The 20,885-nt window shown below is 41.1% G+C and overlaps 1 protein-coding gene across 1 annotated transcript in view; it reads left to right on the forward strand.

Moving 5' to 3' along the window:
- LOC126416712 (eukaryotic translation initiation factor 2A) overlaps positions 1-19,733 on the forward strand; it is a 167,589-nt gene extending 147,856 nt beyond the window's left edge. Inside the window, exons 12-13 of the mRNA XM_050084523.1 lie at positions 1,003-1,205; positions 17,537-19,733. Of these exons, the coding sequence (XP_049940480.1) occupies positions 1,003-1,205; positions 17,537-17,662 (329 nt within the window). The 3' untranslated portion in view covers positions 17,663-19,733. The remainder of the gene's footprint in view (positions 1-1,002; positions 1,206-17,536) is intronic.
- The last annotated feature ends 1,152 nt before the right edge of the window (positions 19,734-20,885 follow it).

The following is a 20,885-nucleotide window of genomic DNA, read 5'->3' on the forward strand; positions in this document are numbered from 1 at the left end:
GCTTTAAAAATGATCCCATGCGTGCCCTTAAATCTTTGCAACCATCCTTTACTTGCCTTAAAATTAGAATCACCAAGCGACTAAAGCTTTTTGGCATATCAATAGACCATCAATTGGTACATTCTGTGCATAGATCTCGTTAAACCGCTGCGGTTTAGCACTGTCCACATCATCAGCAGCAGCCATCTTCATTCTTTTTCTTGAAGGGTTAAATTTGCCACCTACAAAACTTTCTTCAATTTCTTTTCATTTTTTATGGGTTGTAGATAATGTCGATCATGCAAGTCCATACTTCCTCACCACATCTACTTGTTTCATTCCATTATCAGTGTCTTTGGAAACCTCCGCTTTTGTCTCCAACCTTATTTATTTTTGAGTTCCAGTCATTGTCCAAATTTTAGCAAAGTCCAAAGTGTTTTCATCAATTAAAAACATTCACAGATTGGAAAAATCATGCAGATAAGCTGCTTGTGAGCCCAACAAAACACTTCTGTTTGCTACTGAATCTCAACAACAGACAAACTAAACACTCGTTCAAACAAAGGAGCTCTCTGACATTTGCCGCTCAGCACAGCCCGCCTGTGGCTGTATGCTATTCTCTTTACCGCTAGGATAAATACAGTTTTGTGTAGCGAAACTTCAGGAAATAAAGCGCTGAAAGTCTAGTAGCTAAATAAACAATACATACCACTATAGTGAGCTGCTTAGAAGTAGGAAACAGTAAATTGCTCAAAATTTTGTCTTCGTTATAACAGGGTGTTGCTAAATTAAGTTCATCATTGTAATGAGGGTAATTAACATAGTACATATGGGAAATCAGCCGGGACCATATAAAATTATTGCTGTACCCAGGTTTATCGTTGTATTGGTAATTGTTATATGGAGTTTTGACTGTAATAACAACAATAATAATAATTGTGGAATTTAGCCACAAAATTTTGTTTTTGAAGTATGCTTCTGTTTTTTTGTATATATAGAGAAAATGTGTTTTTTTCCCTACAGCCAACCCATCCAAAGCTGCCTTGAAACAAAAGAAGAAACGAGAAGCCAAGAAGGCACGGAAAGAGCAAGACAATTCTCAGGTTGTTACAAATGGAGAATCAGCTCCAGTAACCTCACACACAGTGAAGCTCCCACCTGCAATTGCAGAAGTGGAAATGCCCGATGATCCCGAGAAAAGCAAGAAAATCAAGAAGATAAAGAGTGTAAGTTAATTATTTATTCTTAATGCGCGCATGCGCACACACACTATATATAATAGAGGGAAACACTCCACGTGGGAAAAATATATATAAAAAAACAAAGATGCTGTAACTTACCCAAACGAGACGGTGCTGGTAGATAGACACAATAAAAAACACACACACAAATTTCAAGCTTTCGCAACCCAAGGTTGCTTCATCAGGAAAGAGGGAAGGAGAGGGAAAGACGAAAGGATGTGGGTTTTAAGGGACAGGGTAAGGAGTCATTCCCAATCCCTGGAGCGGAAAGACTTACCTTAGGGGGGGAAAAAGACAGGTATACACTCAAGTGCGCGCGCGCGCACACACACACACACACACACACACACACACACACACACACACACACACACACACACACACACACACACAGGCAGACATATGTAAATGCCCAACATTTACATATGTCTGCCTGTGTCTGTATATGTGCGGATGGATGTGTGTGTGTGTGTGTGTGTGTGTGTGTGTGTGTGTGTGTGTGTGTGTGTATGTATGCGCGCGTGCTCGCGAGTGTATACCTGTCCCTTTTTTCCCCCTAAGGTAAGTCTTTCCGCTCCCAGGATTGGAATGACTCCTTGCCCTCTCTCTTAAAACCCACATCCCTTCGTCTTTCCCCCTCCTTCCCTCTTTCCAGATGAAGCAACCTTGGGTTGTGAAAGGTTGAAATTTTTGTGTGTGTGTGTGTGTGTGTGTTTTTTATTGTGTCTATCTACCAGCGCTTTCTTGTTTGGTTAAGTTACAGCATCTTTGTTTCATTCAAAGGCTAGTTCAGTTTTCTAGGCTGTTTTAGGGTGTCTGTGCATCATCTGCCGGTCAGCTGTATGTGAATGATTGCTCATTTTTGTTTTCATACAGGAATTTCCCATTATCACAGTTAAAAAACTTCTAACAATAGTTCTTATGGTGTTTATATGTGGCCATGTACACAATGTCAAGAGTCCCCCCAGGCGGCTCGCCACTCTTTGTCAGGTTCGTGCTTCGCTACCATGGGGCCCCCACCTGTGCAGCACTTTTTACCTTCCGTGCTATATGTCTGTCCTCTTGCTATTCTTTCTCCCCTCCCTTGGGGAACATGTTTGGGGTATTATTGTCACTGTTCTGCATTCTGTCACTGACGTACGAACAGTCACAACTTTGTTTTTGGCTCCCTTTTCCTTTCTTTGTTTCCCGTCTCCTCTCATTGCTCCGTTTCAGTGTTTAAGGATCCTCTTTTGTTCTTCTTCCTCCCTGTGCACTTCTGAAGGCTGGCCCACACATCTGACGCGTAGCAGGTGACTGGGTAACGCGTAATTCCCAGCCCCGGGTCGACAAGTAGGGTTCGCGCGTAGTCCCTGGTACAAGCCAGGCCCAGGGAGGGGTGATTGCCTGAGCTGTAACCTCTCCAAATTCCCGATTGGTACCTCCGTCAGGTGTTCGGGACGTGTGACCTGAGGTGTGAACAATCACATAAGGCAGGTGCACCCCCTTGTGAAGGGGGCCCGCAGTTGGAAGGAGCTCGCCATCGGAGATGCTGGCAATCATGGTAATTTCAATCATCCTCCTCATCAATGTCTATGAAACATAAACCTAATGAGGCTCCTGATTCAAAGATCATTCCCACTGCACCACAGTTCCTTTTGGTCTTGTGTACTGAAAACGGTCAGTCCTTCGCCACGGTCAATCCGCTTATTATTCAGAAAGGTGTTGATGCAATTGCTGGACCTGTGAAATCCTGCTCTCGTTTACGGGATGGCACTTTGCTTTTGGAGATGGCTTCTGATTCTCAAACACAACAACTGCTTCCTGCCTCGCTTCTCCACGGCTACCCTGTTTGTCTCGAGGCACGTAGAACTTTGAATTCTTCCCGTGGTGTAATTTACACCAGGCTGCTTGACGGTCTAACTGAGGCTGAAATACAATCTTACCTCTCTGATCAGGATGTTATTGCCATCCATCGTGTAATGAAAAAGATCGATTCCTCCTTGGTGCCAACCTGCACTATTTTCCTCACCTTTGATAGGGTGGTGCTGCCGTCCAAGATCAAAGTAGGCTATGAAATTATCACATTCAAGCTGTACATTCCAAATCCGATGCACTTCTACCAGTGTCATCGTTTCAACTACACTCGAACATCTTTTCGACACCCAGCCAAATGCGTAACCTGTGACAGGGATGCACACAAGGGTAAATGCCCGCCGCCTCCTCCCTGATGTATCAACTGTGATGGCGGCCATGCTATCTCCTCTTGGGATTGTCCCATGTACCTAGATGAGTGGTCTGTTCAAGAGATTCAGGTAAAGGAAAAAGTGCCTTACCCAGTAGCTCGCATGTCTCTGACTAGTCACAAACCCTGTGTTCTCCATTCTGGCACCTGTAGTTCTGTTCTTTTTACCCCTCGTTCCATGAAGGACATGGCCTCACAGGCATGCAACCTCAAATTCGGCTCTGCGGTTGAGAAATCGCCCAGTGTCAAGGTAGCTTCGCCGTCCCGCTGTGTAACAAACTGTCAAACTCTCGCCTCAAGGGGCAAAGCCACTCACTACACAACCAGCTGGCAGGAAAGGACGGAAAGAGTACTCCCGTGAAAACTTCCTCCGTCCCTCCAGCCAAACAACACCCAAGTCTTTCTCTAACCAGAAGGGCTGGGAGAAGTCCGCTAAAGACAAATGGTCTTCTCCTTTGCCAACTCGAAGATCCTACTCAAAGGTGTCGCAACGTGGTCCCTTAGCCCAGCCAGCCTCTGTCTCGCCGGTGCGCACCACCAACCGTTTTTCAGCGTTGGACTCCACAGACCGACTGCACAAGCACGCCGATGCTTCTGTGGACACCACGGAGCAGGATCCTCCTGCTTATGTGCCCTGTAGTAGCGACTCTCCACCGCCTGTCACGTGGTGGCCGTCGAGTTGACACACCTGCATCTCTTCCTCCTCATGACTGTTCTCCAATGGAACGTTCGTGGCCTTCAGTCCCACGAAGAGGATTTACGGCTGCTTTTAGCATCGCAGCATTCCCATTTACTCTGCCTTCAGGAAACGAAATTGTGCCCTCATGACTGCTTTGAGCTTTCACATTACTTACCGATTCGTTTTGACTGTCCCCCTGAGGTCAGCATTCTCTCATGAGGGCATCATGCTGCTCATATGGGACGACATTCATAGTCAATCCACCTTCCTGACTACCAGTCTTCAAGCTGTTGCAGTTCTCCATTTCCCTTCCCCACCTGACTTTCTCCCTCTGTACCATATATGTCCCTCCATCATTCGCTGTCACCAGGGCCGACTTCTTTCAACTTATTGGGCAGCTACCTTCCCCATTTCTGTTACTCGGTGACTTCAATGTGCATCATCCCATTTGGGGTTCTCCCAGGACCTGCCAGAGAGGTGCCCTCTTGGCTGGCTTTCTTAACCAACTTAACCTCTTCTGCCTTAACTCTGGAGCACCCACTTTCCTTTCGGACTCCTCACACACCTGTTCCCGTTTGGACCTATCCTTTTTCACTGCCCAGCTTGCCCATCCTCTTGAGAGATTCATTCTTCCTGTCGCCTACTTGAGTGAACATTTCCTGTGTGCACTCCGTCTGCTGACTCCTATCCCGTCCGCATGCACACCCAAATGGCAGCTTACTAAGGCTGACTGGCAGCTTTACTCCTCCCTGGCGACCTTCGAAGAACAAGATTTCCCCAGTTGTGATGATCATGTGGACTATCTCACCAATGTTATCCTTACTGCTGCAGAATGTTCCATTCCTCACACTTCCTCTTTACCACGTCATGTCCCAGTCCCTCGGTGGACTGAGGTATGCCGCGATGCAATTCACGCGCGGAGATGTGTTCTCCGCATTTTTAATCGCCACCCTATGCTGGAAAACTGCATTCATTATAAACAAATGAGTGCAAAGTGTCGTCACGTTCTTCGGGATAGCAAAAGAGCTAGCTGGATTTCATTCAATAGTTCTTTTAACAGTTCCACACCTTCCTCTGTCATGTGGTCCAACCTCCAACAGCTCTCTGGAACCAAGCTCCATTCCCCAATTTCTGTCCTGATGGTAGCTGACGATGTCATCATGGACCCTATTGCTATCTCCAACACCTTGGGCCGCCATTTTGCAGAAGTTTTGAGCTCTTCCCACTACCACCCTGCCTTCATCCATCAGATACGAGTGGAGGAGACTTGGGCGATACCCTTCTCTTCTCAGAATCGTGAGTGCTACAATGCCACCATTACTATGAGTGAGCTGTATCATGCTCTCAGTTCATCCCAATCCTCCACCCCAAGGGCAGACACCATCCACATTCAGATGTTGCAGCACATCTCTTTTTGGGCAAGCACTTTCTGCTTAACACATACAACCGCATCTGGGCTGAGGGCACATTTCCTGGACGCTGGCGTGAAACCACAGTAATACTCATACCTAAGCCTGGTAAGCACAAAAATCTTCCTTCTAACTACTGCGCCATCTCTCTTACCAGCTGTGTTTGCAAAGTGATGGAACGTACGATTCATGCCTGGCTGGTGTGGTGGCTCGAGCCTCGCCATTTACTAATGAATGCACAATGTGGGTTTAGAGTGCGGCGTCCTGCAGTTGGCCATCTTGTTACTTTGTCCACCCATGTCATGAATGGTTTTCTGCGAAAATCCCAGCCTGGCCATGTTTTTCAATTTGGAGAAGGCCTACGACATCTCCTGGAGAATTGGTATCTTCTGTACTCTTTACACGTGGGGCTTCTGTGGGCGCCTGCCCTGTTTTCTTTGGGCATTTTTACAAGACAGAGTTTTCAAGGTGCGTGTGGGTTCTGCCTTGTCAGACACCTTTAGCCAGGAAAATGGTGTGCCTCAGGGTTCTGTCCCGAGCGTCGTCCTCTTTGCTATCACCTATAATTGTGCGTCTCCCACTGGGCATCTCCAGTTCCCTTTTTGTCGATGATTTTGCCATCTATTGCAGTTCCCCATGGACCTGTCTCACTGAGCAGCACCTTCAGCACTGTCTTGGCCGTCTTCACTCCTGGAGCATCGACAATGGCTTACGCTGTCAAAACCGTCTGTATGAATTTGTGGCAGCGCAAATGGTTTCTCCCACCATGTCTCCATCTTTGCGCTGTTGCCCTTCCGTTCATTGAGACTACAAAATACCTGTGGCTCCTGCTCGATAGGACACTTTCTTGGTCCTCCCTTGTATCTTACTTGGCAGCCCACTGTATACAGTCCCTCAATGTCCTGTGTGTCCTCAATGGTACTTCCTGGGGTGCCGATCAAACCACTGTCCTCCGTTTGTACCGCTCCCTTGTCCGTTCAAAACTCGACTATGGGTGCTTTGTTTATCCATCTGCACGCCCATCCCTTTTATGCCACCTCAACAGTATCTGTCGTCATGGCTTCCTTTTGGCCATGGGCACCTTAGTACACTAGCCTGTTTGAGAGTCTGTATGCTGAAGCTGCTGAACTAAGACTGTCCTACTGCCGTGACTTTTTCCTCAGCAGGTACGCACGCCGTTTGTCTGCCATGTGTGGGCACCCCTCCTATGCCTCCTCCTTTGATGATTCCTTTGATCGTCAGTATGGGACTCATCCGTCTTCTCTGTTACCTCCTGGAGTCAGCTTTCGCCACTTGCTACAGTGGTGTAACTTTATACTACCTGTAACTTTCCCAGTGGGAGTGAACCCTTCACCACCTTGGCTTTGTGAAGCAGCCCATGTTAACCTTGGCCTTCATTCGCTTCCTAAGGACACTACTCCAGCCTCAGTCTATCACCTTCAGTTTCACGACCTTCATATGGAACTTCATGATAGTACCTTTGTATGCACTGGTGGCTCTGGAACTGACCATGGGATTGGGTGTGCCTTCGTCATTGGCACTTGTGTCTTTCAACATTGGCTTCCAGCACATTCCTCAGTATTTACAGCTGAGCTTTTCGCCTTGTATCAGGCCACGAAGTACATCCAGTGACATAGCCTTCCCAATTGCGTCCTCTGCTCAGGCTTACTCAGCGCTCTCCAAAGTCTCTGTGTGCTGCTCACTGCTCATCCCTTAGTGCAGTGGGTCCAGGGAAACTGTCACTTGCTCACTTTTGGTGGAACCAATTTCATGTTTCTGTGGGGGCCCTGGTCATGTTGGTCTGCCAGGAAACGAGGCTGCTGACGCTGCTACCAAGGCTGCAGTTCTTGTACCTCAGCCTGCAAGTGCCTATATTCCCTCCGATGATCTCAGCATTGCCATCTGTCAGGAGGTGGTGTCCCTTCACAGGAATAAGCAATGGCTTATTAAGCCTCTCCTGTCCCCTTGGACGACCTCTCGGCTCTCCCACAAGGAGGAGATCATTTTAACTCGGCTGCGTATTGGGCACAGCCTTTTTAGCCATCGTCATTTTCTCAGTGGCACTACCCTGCCGCTTTGTAAGCATTGCGGCCAAATTTTAACTGTCTGCCACTTCCTGTTGGAATGACCTTTTTTTTAACAACTTACGTTCCAGCTTGGGTTTGCCGTCTGATTTATTAACCATTTTAGCGAATGACACGCGGGCTGTTGACCACGTTTTACTTTTTATCCACTGAAGCAATGTGGCGAAGGCCATTTAATTTTTAGTTTTGGACCTCCATTTTCGTGTGGTATTTTTTTAGCCCTTTTTCCACGTCCCTGTTTTTAGCTGTCTCCTACTTTTTCCATTGGGTCTGACGTATAGTCGTTTCCCTCCTCTCTGTGTTCATGTTGTATAGTTTCGACTTGGGTGCGTATGACTCTAGTTGTTTTTTTGCACCCTAAAAACAAAGCAAAACAAAACAATGTCAAGAGTATTTTATACATTTCCCTTGTATTCCTTAAATAAATGTAATCATATTATCAGTTGATTTCACTCTGTTTTGACAAATAACAAATCATCAGAATAGTGACAGAAAATCTTGAAAAGAGCATCTGTTTCATAAAGAGTGAGGTATATGCAGTTGTGTCTGTACTACCTTGAAATAGCTTATCGAGCAATCATTTACTTACATTTAGTGATGAGAGTGTTGACAAAGAGCTATCTTATCCCTAAGTTTCATTAGCCTCCTCTTCCTCAGGAAATTCCCTTCTTTCCTGTGGCCTGTTTAAAATTTGGTCTCCAGCAGTGTAGTGAAATTAGATCAAAGGCACATCATCAGAGATTGATGGTTCAATTTAGTGCTTGAAATTGTTTGCCGTTATAATTGCACAAAGAAATTATTGACTTTCAAATTGAAAATGTAATAAAGCAGAAATTATTAGCATATAAGTTAAACAACAATCATAAATTGTCAATACAATATCAATGAACATTGATAGGTTATGCTATGAGAAGTGCTCAATAATTAATGCAACACCTTTTTATGAAAACAGGTTGATTTTATTCAGTATTCCCATATACCATGTTATTCCCCATTCTTTTTGCAACAAAACCATATTTTTCAACATAATCTGCATTAAATGTGAAAGCCTTATCCACCTTACTGGGAGGGCCTTTATGCCGACATAGTACCATTGTACTGGTCGATGTTGGAGCCAACATCTTATTGCATCGGTAATGTCCATGTCATCCAGATACTGCTTTCCCCAAAGTGCATCCTTCATTAGACCAAACAGTCACAAGATGGAAGGTGCGAGATCCAGGCTGTAGAGTGGATGAGCAAGAACAGTCCAATGGTGACAGACACCTTGCCCAATTACTCACCATGCTTTTGTTCACTGCCAGGTCTTTGTAGACGTTCTGGAAGCACATTTGGAAACCTGTAGTGCTCTGGTTTTCCATCAGAAGAAACTCAATAAGAGCCCTCTGGTTGAAACGCACATCCGTAATAGACACCATTTTGAAACTCTTGGGGCTGAAGTGGGAATATTCCATGATGTTCCACAACAAATTTCACACTTTTAAACTGAAATTGGGTGAGGAAAAAAGGGTTGTATTACTTATTTGAATGCCCCTCATATAACAAGGCTGGCACCATACACACCAGTAATGCTGTAGATTCTGTAGTGAAAGGCACAAGATGAACTGTGATGAAGTAAAGATGTTTGACCCAACAAATGAACAAACTAGTTTTGTTAGATGATATATGGAAAAGATAGATTGCTATTCACCCATTGAGTGGCAGATACGCACAATAAAATTGACTGCTCAAATGTTTTATTATTTGAGCAGTTTTTTCATTGTGTCTGCCTGCGACTTGATGCCTCCTCTGTGTGGTGAGTACCAGTCTATATATTCCATGTTGTTGTTGCTCTGTCTATTGTTTAGTTTTGTTAACAGATATTTTCAGGTACAAAACGTATTGTTTTTGGCACTTTCTGTTGTGGCAATGAGGAACACAGACAGAATTTAAAAATGTGTTAGTCATTTATAGACACCATTAAAGACTCCTGTGTTTAAACGGGCTATTTATAACTAAAACTCTTGTATTTTTAATGTGATTGCAGAGAAAAGTAGCAATAATTATTCATTATATGTTAAAGGTGATTGGTGAAAGATTTAACATTTGCAGAATTATAGGTCTGTTGTATTCCATCGGAATAAATCAACATTAAATGCCAGTTATTGTCATTAATGGCTTAATACCTGAATAAATTTCTTATGGAAGAAAAAAACTCTCAGGACATGACAGATGTCAGGAGTGTTGGTAGCTTCATGTAGAATCTCTGCCTGCCGGCACTGGTGTTCGAAAACAGTTACCCTTTCACTTATTAGAGTCACATTGGTATGATGAAAATTTGCAATATCTGGCATTAAGGGGTTAAAGAAAAGGCCAAAACTGACACATGTCTATCCACACTCCTAATCTCCAGACACACAGTACGATACAGATTGTGCATTGCAAGTCCTGTAGTCTTCAAATGAACATTGTAAGGTTCTGATTGGCTGCATCAGAAATGGCAGTACATAATTCTTTTCATCCAATTTTACAGGATCAAATCATTCTTTTTTTCTGAGTCATTGGAATATGGAAGATGTCTTTATTATATAGTGGACAAAACGTTTAAATACAATTTTGGACACAGATTGTTCCTTAGGTGATTCTTTTTATTTATTTTTGCAAAATAATTTGTATAAAGATGACCATCTGTGAAACATATCTAATTTGTACACTGCAAAACACAGTGAAGTGCACGAAAGAGAATACTTCCCATTGTACCAATTATTTGGGCTTCCTCCGATTCCATGCACATATTGAAGGCAAGAAGACTGACTGCTTAAATATCTCTGTGCGCTCTGTAATTATTCTAATTTTGTCCCCTTGAACCCTATGGGTTGTAGTATAATCCTAGATTCCTCAATTAAAATTTATTCTTGAAACTTTATAACTACATATTTATGGAAAGTTCACATCTATCTTAAAGCATCTGCCAATTTAGCATCTCCACTACTTTCTGTCCCATGGGTTAAGCAAGCCTGTGACTGTTACATGCAACACTTCTTCCGTATTTGTTCAATGCCTCTTGCTATCCGTATTGGTATGGGCCTCACACACTTGACCAATATTGTAGGTTGCATGAATGATTTGTAAGACCTGCATTGTAGAATGATTGCATTTTTCCAGTATCCTGCCACTGAACCTGTTTTACATATGTCTTAACCTAAGTGATTCTTCCATTACATCCATACAAGTTGTTATCGTTGTTGTTGTTGTTGGTGGTGGTGGTGGTGGTGGTGGTGGTGGTGGTGGTGGTGGTCACCACTCCAAAGACTGATCTGACGTGACTTTCACACCAGTCTTATCATGTGCAAGCCTTTTCATGTCCAAATAATTGCAGCAGCCTACATTCATTTGAATCTATGTACAGTGTTCATTGCTTGGTCTCCCTCTACAATTTTTAATCACCCCCCCCACACACGCCCTATATATATATATATATATATATATATATATATATATATATATATATATATATATAAAAACAAAGATGAGGTGACTTACCGAACAAAAACGCTGGCAGGTCGATAGACACACAAACAAACACAAACATACACACAAAATTCAAGCTTTCGCAACAAATTGTTGCCTCATCAGGAAAGAGGGAAGGAGAGGGGAAGACAAAAGGAAGTGGGTTTTAAGGAGAGGGTAAGGAGTCATTCCAATCCCGGGAGCGGAAAGACTTACCTTAGGGGGAAAAAAGGACAGGTATACACTCGCACACACGCACATATCCATCCACACATACAGACACAAGCAGACATCCTACTCTAAATCCCATGCCACTTTCCTTGACGTTGACCTCCGTCTGTCCAATGGCCAGCTTCACACGTCCGTCCACATCAAACCCACCAACAAGCAACAGTACCTCCATTATGACAGCTGCCACCCATTCCACATCAAACGGTCCCTTCCCTACAGCCTAGGTTATCGTGGCAAACGAATCTGTTCCAGTCCGGAATCCCTGAACCATTGCACCAACAACCTGAAAACAGCTTTCGCATCCTGCAACTACCCTCCCGAACTGGTACAGAAGCAAATAACCAGAGCCACTTCCTCATCCCCTCAAACCCAGAACCTCCCACAGAAGAACCACAAAAGTGCCCCACATGTGACAGGATACTTTCCGGGACTGGATCAGACTCTGAATGTGTCTCTCCAGCAGGGATACGACGTCCTCAAATCCTGCCCTGAAATGAGATCCATCCTTCATGAAATCCTCCCCACTCCACCAAGAGTGTCTTTCCACTGTCCACCTAACCTTCGTAACCTCTTAGTTCATCCCTATGAAATCCCCAAACCACCTCCCCTACCCTCTGGCTCCTACCCTTGTAACTGCCCCCGGTGTAAAACCTGTCCCATGCACCCTCCCACCACCACTTACTCCAGTGCTGTAACCCGGAAGGTGTACACGATCAAAGGCAGAGCCCCGTGTGAAAGCACCCATGTGATTTACCAACTGACCTGCCTACACTGTGAAGCTTTCTATGTGGGAATGACCAGTAACAAACTGTCTACTCGCATGAATAGACACAGGCAGACAGTGTTTGTTGGTAATGAGGATCACCCTGTGGCTAAACATGCCTTGGTGCACGGCCAGCACATCTTGGCACAGTGTTACACCGTCCGGGTTATCTGGATACTTCCCACTAACATCAACCTGTCAGAACTCCGGAGATGGGAACTTGCCCTTCAGTATATCCTCTCTTCTCGTTATCCGCCAGGCCTCAACCTCCGCTAATTTCAAGTTGCCGCCGCTCATACCTCACCTGTCTTTCAACAACATCTTTGTCTCTGTACTTCCGCCTCGACTGACATCTCTGCCCAAACTCTTTGCCTTTACAAATGTCTGCTTGTGTCTGTGTATGTGCGGATGGATATCGGTGTGTGTGCGAGTGTGTACCTGTCCTTTTTTCCCCATAAGGTAAGTCTTTCCGCTCCCGGGATTGGAATGACTCCTTACCCTCTCCCTTAAATCCCACACACTTTCGTCTTTCCCTCTCCTTCCCTCTTTCCTGATGAAGTAACCGTTGGTTGCGAAAGCTTGAATTTTGTGTGATGTTTGTGTGTCTATCGACCTGCCAGCACTTTCGTTTGGTAAGTCACATCATCTTCATTCCACGTGGGAAAAATATATCTAAAAACAAAGATGATGTGACTTACCAAACGAAAGCACTGGCATGTCGATAGACACACAAACAAACAGAAACATACACACAAAATTCTAGCTTTCGCAACCAACGGTTGCTTCATCAGGAAAGAGGGAAGGAGAGGGAAAGACAAAAGGAGATGGGTCTTAAGGGAGAGGGTAAGGAGTCATTCCAATCCCGGGAGCGGAAAGACTTACCTTAGGGGGGAAAAAAGGACAGGTATACACTCGTGCGCGCACACACACGCATATCCATCCGCACATACACAGACACAAGCAGACATTTGTAAAGGCAAAGAACTCTTTCCAAATCAATTCAGACTTCGTCATCAGTTAAGAACTTTATCCCTGTAATTCCAGCATCCTTCTTTAGCACTACATTTCAAAAGCTTTCATTCTCTTGTGTGAACTGCTTATTGTCCACATTGCCCTTCTGTAGGGGGCTGCACTTGATACAGATAACATCAGATGAGACTTCCTAATATCTAAATTCATCTTAGATGTTCCAAAATTTCCTCTTTCTCAGAAATGTTTTTCTTGCTATAGCCAGTCTGCTCTTTATACCCCCTCTACTTCAGCCATAATCAGTTATTTTACTGTCCAAATAGCAAAACTCATCTACTACTTTGTGTCTCAGTTCCAAATGAAATTTCTTCAGCATCACCTGATTAATTAAACTACATTCGATTACTGTTGTTTGAATTTTGTTGTTGTTCATCTCACAACCTGTTTCCAAGACATTACCTATTCCGGTTACCTACTTTTGCAAGTACTTTGGTGTGTTTGAGAGAATTGCATTGTCATCAGCAAGCCTCAAAATATTTATTTCTTTCCCTCAACTGCAATTCCCTTTCTTAGTTACCTTTATTGCTTGCTCATTGTACAGATCAAATAACATTGAGGATAGGCTACAGTCGTGTTCCACTACATTCTCAACATCTGCTTCCCTTTCTGCCCCACAACTCTTATTATTGCAATCTGGTTTCTGTACTACCAGTAAATAACCTTTTGCTCCCTGTGTTTTATCCATGCTACCTTCAGAATTTCAAAGAATGTACTCCAGTTAACCTTGTCAAAAGCTTTCTTTAAGTCTACAAATGCTATAAAAGTGAGATTGCTTTCTTCAACTTACCTTGGAAGATAAGTAGTAGGATTCAGTATAGCTATACCTAAGTATTTGTATGAGCAACCAGTTCCAGTAGTGATTCATTGATGCTGTCATTCTTGGATACTATGTTCTTTTCATTTTGTAAAGTGGAAAACTTTACATATCCAAACCTGTTAAAGCAACTTGCTGATCGTTGCACCATTTTAAAATCTTATCAAGATCTGACTAACTATTTGTGCAACTTTTTTCGGACAGTAAAGAATTATAGATAGCAGTGTCATTCGTGAAAAAATATTACTGTTGATATTGTCTGGAAATCATTAATACGCAATATGAACAGCAAGGGTCCCAAAACATTTCCCTCGGGCAAATCTGTAGTTACTTTTATATCTGTCAATGACTTCATCCAAAGTACATTCTTTGCCCTTCCTACCAAGAAATCTTCCGTCCAGCTGCAAATTTCACTTCGTACCCCAAACAATCTTACTTCCAATGATAACCACAGGTGTGGTACTGAAACAGTTGCTTTTCAGAACTCAGAAAATACTGCATTTACCTGACTACCCTGATCTACGGCTTAGGCTTTCGGGATATTGTGTGAGGAAAGAATGAATTGGGTTTTGTGTGATGATTTGGGAATTCATGCTGGTCGTTCTTTCATTTTCTGGGAATGTTTCATTACTCGGTTGCAAATTCTGTATAGAATCTTTAGAGATTCCATCAGGCCGTTAACAGGGTTGCCACAGGTTCTGGAAATCAGGGAAATTTCAAATACGTCACGGAACTCGGGGAAATTTGGAAAAAAAAAAAAAAAAAAAAAAAAACACTGGAAAAATCTTGTTTTTGTCTCAGTAGATGAAATGGTTTGTTTATTGAAGTGTTGTGCATTATCTTTGGTTAGGTGCAACTGAGTACGTGCACTGCTTCCCTACTCCCTCCTCATTACTACTGCTTCTCCCCTTCCTACCCCTCCCTTCAGCTTGCAGTCAGTGCTGCCACTACTTTTTGCCACTAGCCTAGCAGCTGCCGACAAGAGGCAGGGAGGCGTGAGGGCATGAGGAGTGGTTTGTTTGGACCTGATTCTCAGAGATAATAGATGCAGTGGCCGGAGATGGCAGTCGTGTGTGCACGAGTTGTGTCTGAACGATTGTGTGGATGTGCGTGCGTGTGTGTGCGTGTGCTCTCATTTTCTGACAGAAGCTATGGCTGAAAATTTAGTTGTGAGAGTATTGTCTTTTCTATATGCCTGTCAGCAGCTCAGCAGTTATCTTTTTGGTGAGTTGCTACCTGTCCTCATTTTTTATTGATTCTCAGAGTATTTGAACAAATTATTGTTGCGTGGATTGATGACTGTGGTCTCATTTCAACAACATGTTGTCTTTGGCTCATGAATAGCTGGCCACACGAGTGGATTTCTACAACAGGCCAAAACCACAGGCTGTTCCTGCGGGTATCTGTAATGGGGTTGTGCCTGCTGATCTGAAGACATTCGGTTCCCACTAATGTGCAGACCCTGCTCATCAGATTGAGTCTCCCCGATCTCCCTGTTGGCCAGGTCTGTTTGTATGTGGAGTAAAGCAGCAGATTTTTACGGTTTATCCATGGACCCAGGACTGTGGTGCTCATCAGCACGCCAGAGGGCACGGGTGATGGATTTCAGGATTTGCAACTGCCTCACTGCAAGTGTGTTGTACAGTGTGGCATTTTATAGACAGTTTATTCGTTCTAGTACATTTTTGCACTTCAAAAATAGTTTATATGTTGGAAAGTATGGACAATAAGAAGAAGAAAATTGTGTCAGTTGTTGACAGTTTGTATGCTATGTATTCATAGATTACTCAAAATAAAAATCACAAAATACCTGTAAAAAAATAGATAGAACTCAGTGAGTAATAACCAACAATAATGAACGTAGTAGAACCAACATTCTGTTGCAGTCACCTACAGTGTAGGTCTACACAATTCTTCCCCACCTTATACACTTCTTTCAAGGGACCCAATTTTTTTTCTGATGTTATTTCTGAAATCAGTGAAGGTATTTTAGACCTGTCTTGCGACTCCAAGGAAATTCATATTTTTGTCACCAAATGTGTTTTGTTTTTTTGAAAAAAATAAAATCAGTAGTCTAAATAAAAAATGTATACCATTTGTCTTGCTTTCTCCATTTAAAAACAGTTCATTACAAAAGATGTTGATATTAGTACATAATATTTTTGCTCATATCAGGAAACATCATCTGCTTGCAAGTTTTTGTTAGATGTTTCGTCATTTGCACTATTCTATTGTTTCTTGTATCGTAGCTGCAAAGAGGTGTGTCAACTTACGTCGTAAGTTATCCTTGAGATGTCAAAATTTGTCAGGGAAAAATGTTAAAAACTGTCTGGAAATCAGGGAAATATCAGGGAATTTCAGTCAGGGAAACTTATGGCAGCACTAATTAAGTTTTGTTGAAGTTTAGCAGTGTCAGCTGTTCCTTAACACCACTGATGCTACTGTCTGCAGTGCTGCAAAGATTAAATTGGGCAATACTTCTTTGTTTTCCTTTGTAAAGAAACATTTGAAAACTGAGATCAACATTCTTGCCTTTGCTTTGCGACCCTCAATTTTGGTTATTGTGTCATTAGAGGACTAACATTGGTGCCACAAATATCCATTACGTATGACCAGAATTTTGATAATATTCTGCTACAGTGGTCATTGAAGGCTTCACACATTGCCTTCTTGAAAGCCAAACACATTTCATTCATCATCTTTCTATCTATGTCCCTGTTCTTTGTTTTGAACTAATTGCACAGAAGTCTCTGTTGGTTTAGAAGTGTCTTTTCAGTGATTGTGTTGGGTCCCATCCAGCATGAACTCGTTCTACTAGGTACATATCTATCTAGGGCATTGGGAACTACTCTCTTAAAAGTGAACCAAAATTCATTTTTTTATACTTCTGTCCAGAGCTAGATGTTTAAAGCTCTTCATTGAGATATGATACTATTGACTGTCTCATTATCTATTTTGATGGACATGCAAATCTTTCTACTTCTTTTTGTTTCCATTTATAATGTGGTAAACGCTGTGGCTACAGCTGCCTTATGGTCACTGATACCAGTTACAAGTGGACATCCTCAGGTCTATCTGTAGGCAATAGAGCCAATATATTTCTATCATGAGTAGACTCTTGAAGAAAGGTGGGCCAAATGGGAGCATTTTAGGTATGCAAATATGCAAGTTAAGCCTCGGAAATTCTCTGAGCCATCCAAATATTCCAAAATGATGATTAAAATCCATTTCAAATGTGAAACATGTTTCATAATAGCAATGACCAACTTTTAAGCCTCAGGAAAGATGTGCCTTGAATATGCTTATCTTCAACAAATGTGGTACCTTTTGATTGCTAACTTTCAACAGTAGTGGCAAAGTCAGTAGGAGAGGTTATAGTGCATGTGGGCATGTATCAAAACACGCACAGAACAAAATTTTAATTTGTTCAGTGTGAGCCACATGCAAAACCTTCTTAGCCAATTTTTTAATAGTAGTAGTAACAAGGAGAGGAGGAGGAGAAGATAGAGTGATTATGATAAAAGTGGAGGTGAATTGTTGACATTGTGTTACTAATGTTGAATCAAATGGTTATTTGATTGTTTCTGTTTTTAGAAGCTGACTGAAATATCACGCCTGAAGGAGCAACGTGCTGCAGGTCGCCAGCTGGAACTCAATCAGCTCGAAAAGATTAAAAAGGAAGATGAGCTGCTCAAGGAATTGCAGAGCCTCGTCTTGTGATAGTGGACCAGTGGTTACAGTTTGAGGGCTTCCGACATGACAAAACGATATACGGCTCGGGTTGTGCAATCTCAAAATGTTGCCAACTCGTAAACAAAAAGTTCCCGCACAGTTGAAAGCAAACAGTACACCTCCAAACTTATGTCATTGATTTCACATCAATATTGAGCAAAAATGAACTGTCAATTGCTTTGCCTGACTCATCGCTACAGTTCAGAAAGTATTTTTTTGTTTGTGTAATTATTTTTGGATATCTAATTGTGTTATAGAAACAGCTGGAAAATCAGTCTTCTTTTATTTTCTTGAAGAGGTATGTATGCAGTTTATACTTGGTGCTTTGATGTGAATTACTTTGCCTGTTGTTTGTGGACGTATCAGTATAAATTTTCTTTTGTGATATAGTGAATAGTGTTGTTATGGGACTTAGCTTTACATTGATTTGAAAAGTAATGTTCAAACAATGTAAAGAATACATGAAATGGATTAAAATTATACTATATTATTACTGATTGGGTGGTGCTACATATTCTCTATGAGAGTTACACATTTTATTATACTTTAATGAAAATTTATATGTACATAATTTTACTCTGAAGTTTAGAAACAAATGACCTGAACAAGAATAAAAGTGAGTGTGTAACTGAGTAATTTTGGATGTGAACAACTAAGACCAAAACAAAACATTTGTGGAGCACATTCAGTAGTAGAACATAGTCAGGCATTTGGTCTCTGTTGGAATTGCTTATGCCGGATCAAAATGTGAAATTTGTATGATACATGGAAATAGATAAATACAGAAAAGATTCATTTATATATTGCTGAGGAGTGTATTTTGTCAATGTCAAGCTGATTCGTCACGTAATGATCTTTTTAAGATGTATTTAAGTACTGGAACAGTCCATTAAAACAAATATAAATTATAGCTGTTAGATATGTATATTAGCTGACAAGAAATATGAAAAAATTACAGTAGGAAAACTTATTTATGTACTGTCCTAAATGTAAATCTAAATTCAGATTCTGTGTCCTCATGTAACTTTCTATATGAGAGTATAATAGTAATTTTCCTGTATAAAGTCTAGAGCTTGCTCTATGTATTTTGTTCATTTTGTGATAGTAAACAAAATTTCTGATCATGTTATTTTGCCCAGTTTACAAACATAAATGTATACTGGAGTGCTTAATTTGTATTCTGAATTTTGTGATTGGTATTACTTTAATTTAATAGCTCATTTGAACATAGAAAAAGGCAGTGACATTCAGTTGTTTATCAGTGTTGCAACATACATATGTCTTCATATGAATAGTAGCTTAAATAAGTTCATTGCAAAATATATTTTTATATACATATATATCTATAAATATGATGTGTATAGATGGCGTTGATGAGTCCATGAACATAGTTATCTAAGCGCAGTTTTGTTTCTTTTCAGATTTAAAATTTTTGATGTATTATAGTGAATCCTCAAACTGGAAAAGAATATAAAACAAAATATGATAACATCTTGTCGACATTAATTGTCAACAGTTTCAAAGAAACTGTGTTATGTTCGCATGTGAAACTTCTCACCATCCTTTGGGTTTGAATAAAATATCTGATAATGAACTTTGCAATTGCTTTGCCAGATTATTGTTTATTCTTCTTTCTTCTTCCTCTTTTTTTATGTATAAAATTTTCCATATTGTAATTTGGAAATTGATACATTATGCAGTACAGTAATTATGGTTGCAAGTGACAGAAATTATGTACCTATTATGATTATTTAAATGGCTGTGTGACATTTTATGTATATTGAGTGGGCATGTTATGTACAGGAATTGTGTTAAAATCAGCACTTAATTAAAAGAAGGCAGTAAATTGGAGTAATTTTTTCTTCAGCAAGTGTTACTAATACTTTTGTATAGAAAGTGGGCATAATTCATGTAATTGGTGCTGATTTACCTTTGTTTCCTGCATGCTGCATTTTTTTATTATTGTTGTGAAAAGAAAATTCAAATAATACTGCTGTGTGCAAGACAGCTGTGGGGTAGGTACGTAATCAATACGAATTTCAGAACAGACTTTTTTTTTACATTAAGAATCTCATTCATAACTTCTTTGTACTTCAGGATCTGATGATGCTCTATAAAAATAAAAAACCGATTTGCAGTGTATGTTGTCCAGTATAGTATTCCATTACCTATTGAAATGACAATATATTGTCATTTTTACAGTCATCACACAGTGTCACTTGGTAAGGAAAAAAATTTAAAAAAAAATTATGTACTGAACAAACACATTGACATATCAGTGTTTCCATTTTTCTTTAACACTATAATATTTGTTTGTGACAGAAGTGATGACTCTGTTGCCTCAGTGCAGTATGATTTCCATACTTCATAGCTGAAATAATTGCTTTTAGTGTACTCTTACTGCTGTTAAGTGTGCTTGTACAGTCTGCTGTTATGAAGGGGTTATGATTTTTAAAAATATATAATTACACTTATATTGGAAGAGATGTTAGCACAGTTACTTGCCTATTATGTTCCTTTTATGTAGTATTGTTCTGTAGTGGATTACAACCAAAGACCTGTTAAGTATAAGTGCTATAGAAAACCGACTGTGTTTTTATTATACAGTCGTATGCCATTTCTCTCTGTTTCTTTCAGTTCTCAAAATTAGTGGTTGTATAGATCATCCACATTTGGCTGCTTTGAAAACAGAATTCTTTTATTTAATAATGCACAAATGTCACAGATGTGAATCAAAAACTAAAGTTAATTGCAAATTTGACATTGACTTCTTTTTAAATATATGTGTGTTTTGAAGGACTTATATACAGTAGTCAGGTCTAGCAGATGGTTAGCTGTGTTTTAGGAATACTGTTACAAAATCAGTTACATTTGAGAGTGTTTCAGCTTTTCACCTTTTATTACTGTGATGGTGAAATTTTTTTCTTCAATGGAGTACGGAACGTAATGTTACATAACTTTATTCTGAAAGTTTTGTGGTTGTTTTCAAGTGGAATTTTTTTACCATACAAAGACCTACATGCCTCTATTATGTTATTACAGCAACTTTTTGACAACTTAAAAAGTGTGATGATGTCATTAGATCTTTACATAGTTGTAATTGCACAATATATTGTTACAACGAGATGGTAATGTAATAAGGGCTTATATTTATGAATATTCTAACAATGATCTAACAGAAAAAAGGCTGTAATAAAATTATGTGAGCTGC

The sequence above is a fragment of the Schistocerca serialis genome, chromosome 8, assembly GCF_023864345.2.
Source record: "Schistocerca serialis cubense isolate TAMUIC-IGC-003099 chromosome 8, iqSchSeri2.2, whole genome shotgun sequence".
NCBI lineage: Eukaryota > Metazoa > Arthropoda > Insecta > Orthoptera > Acrididae > Schistocerca > Schistocerca serialis.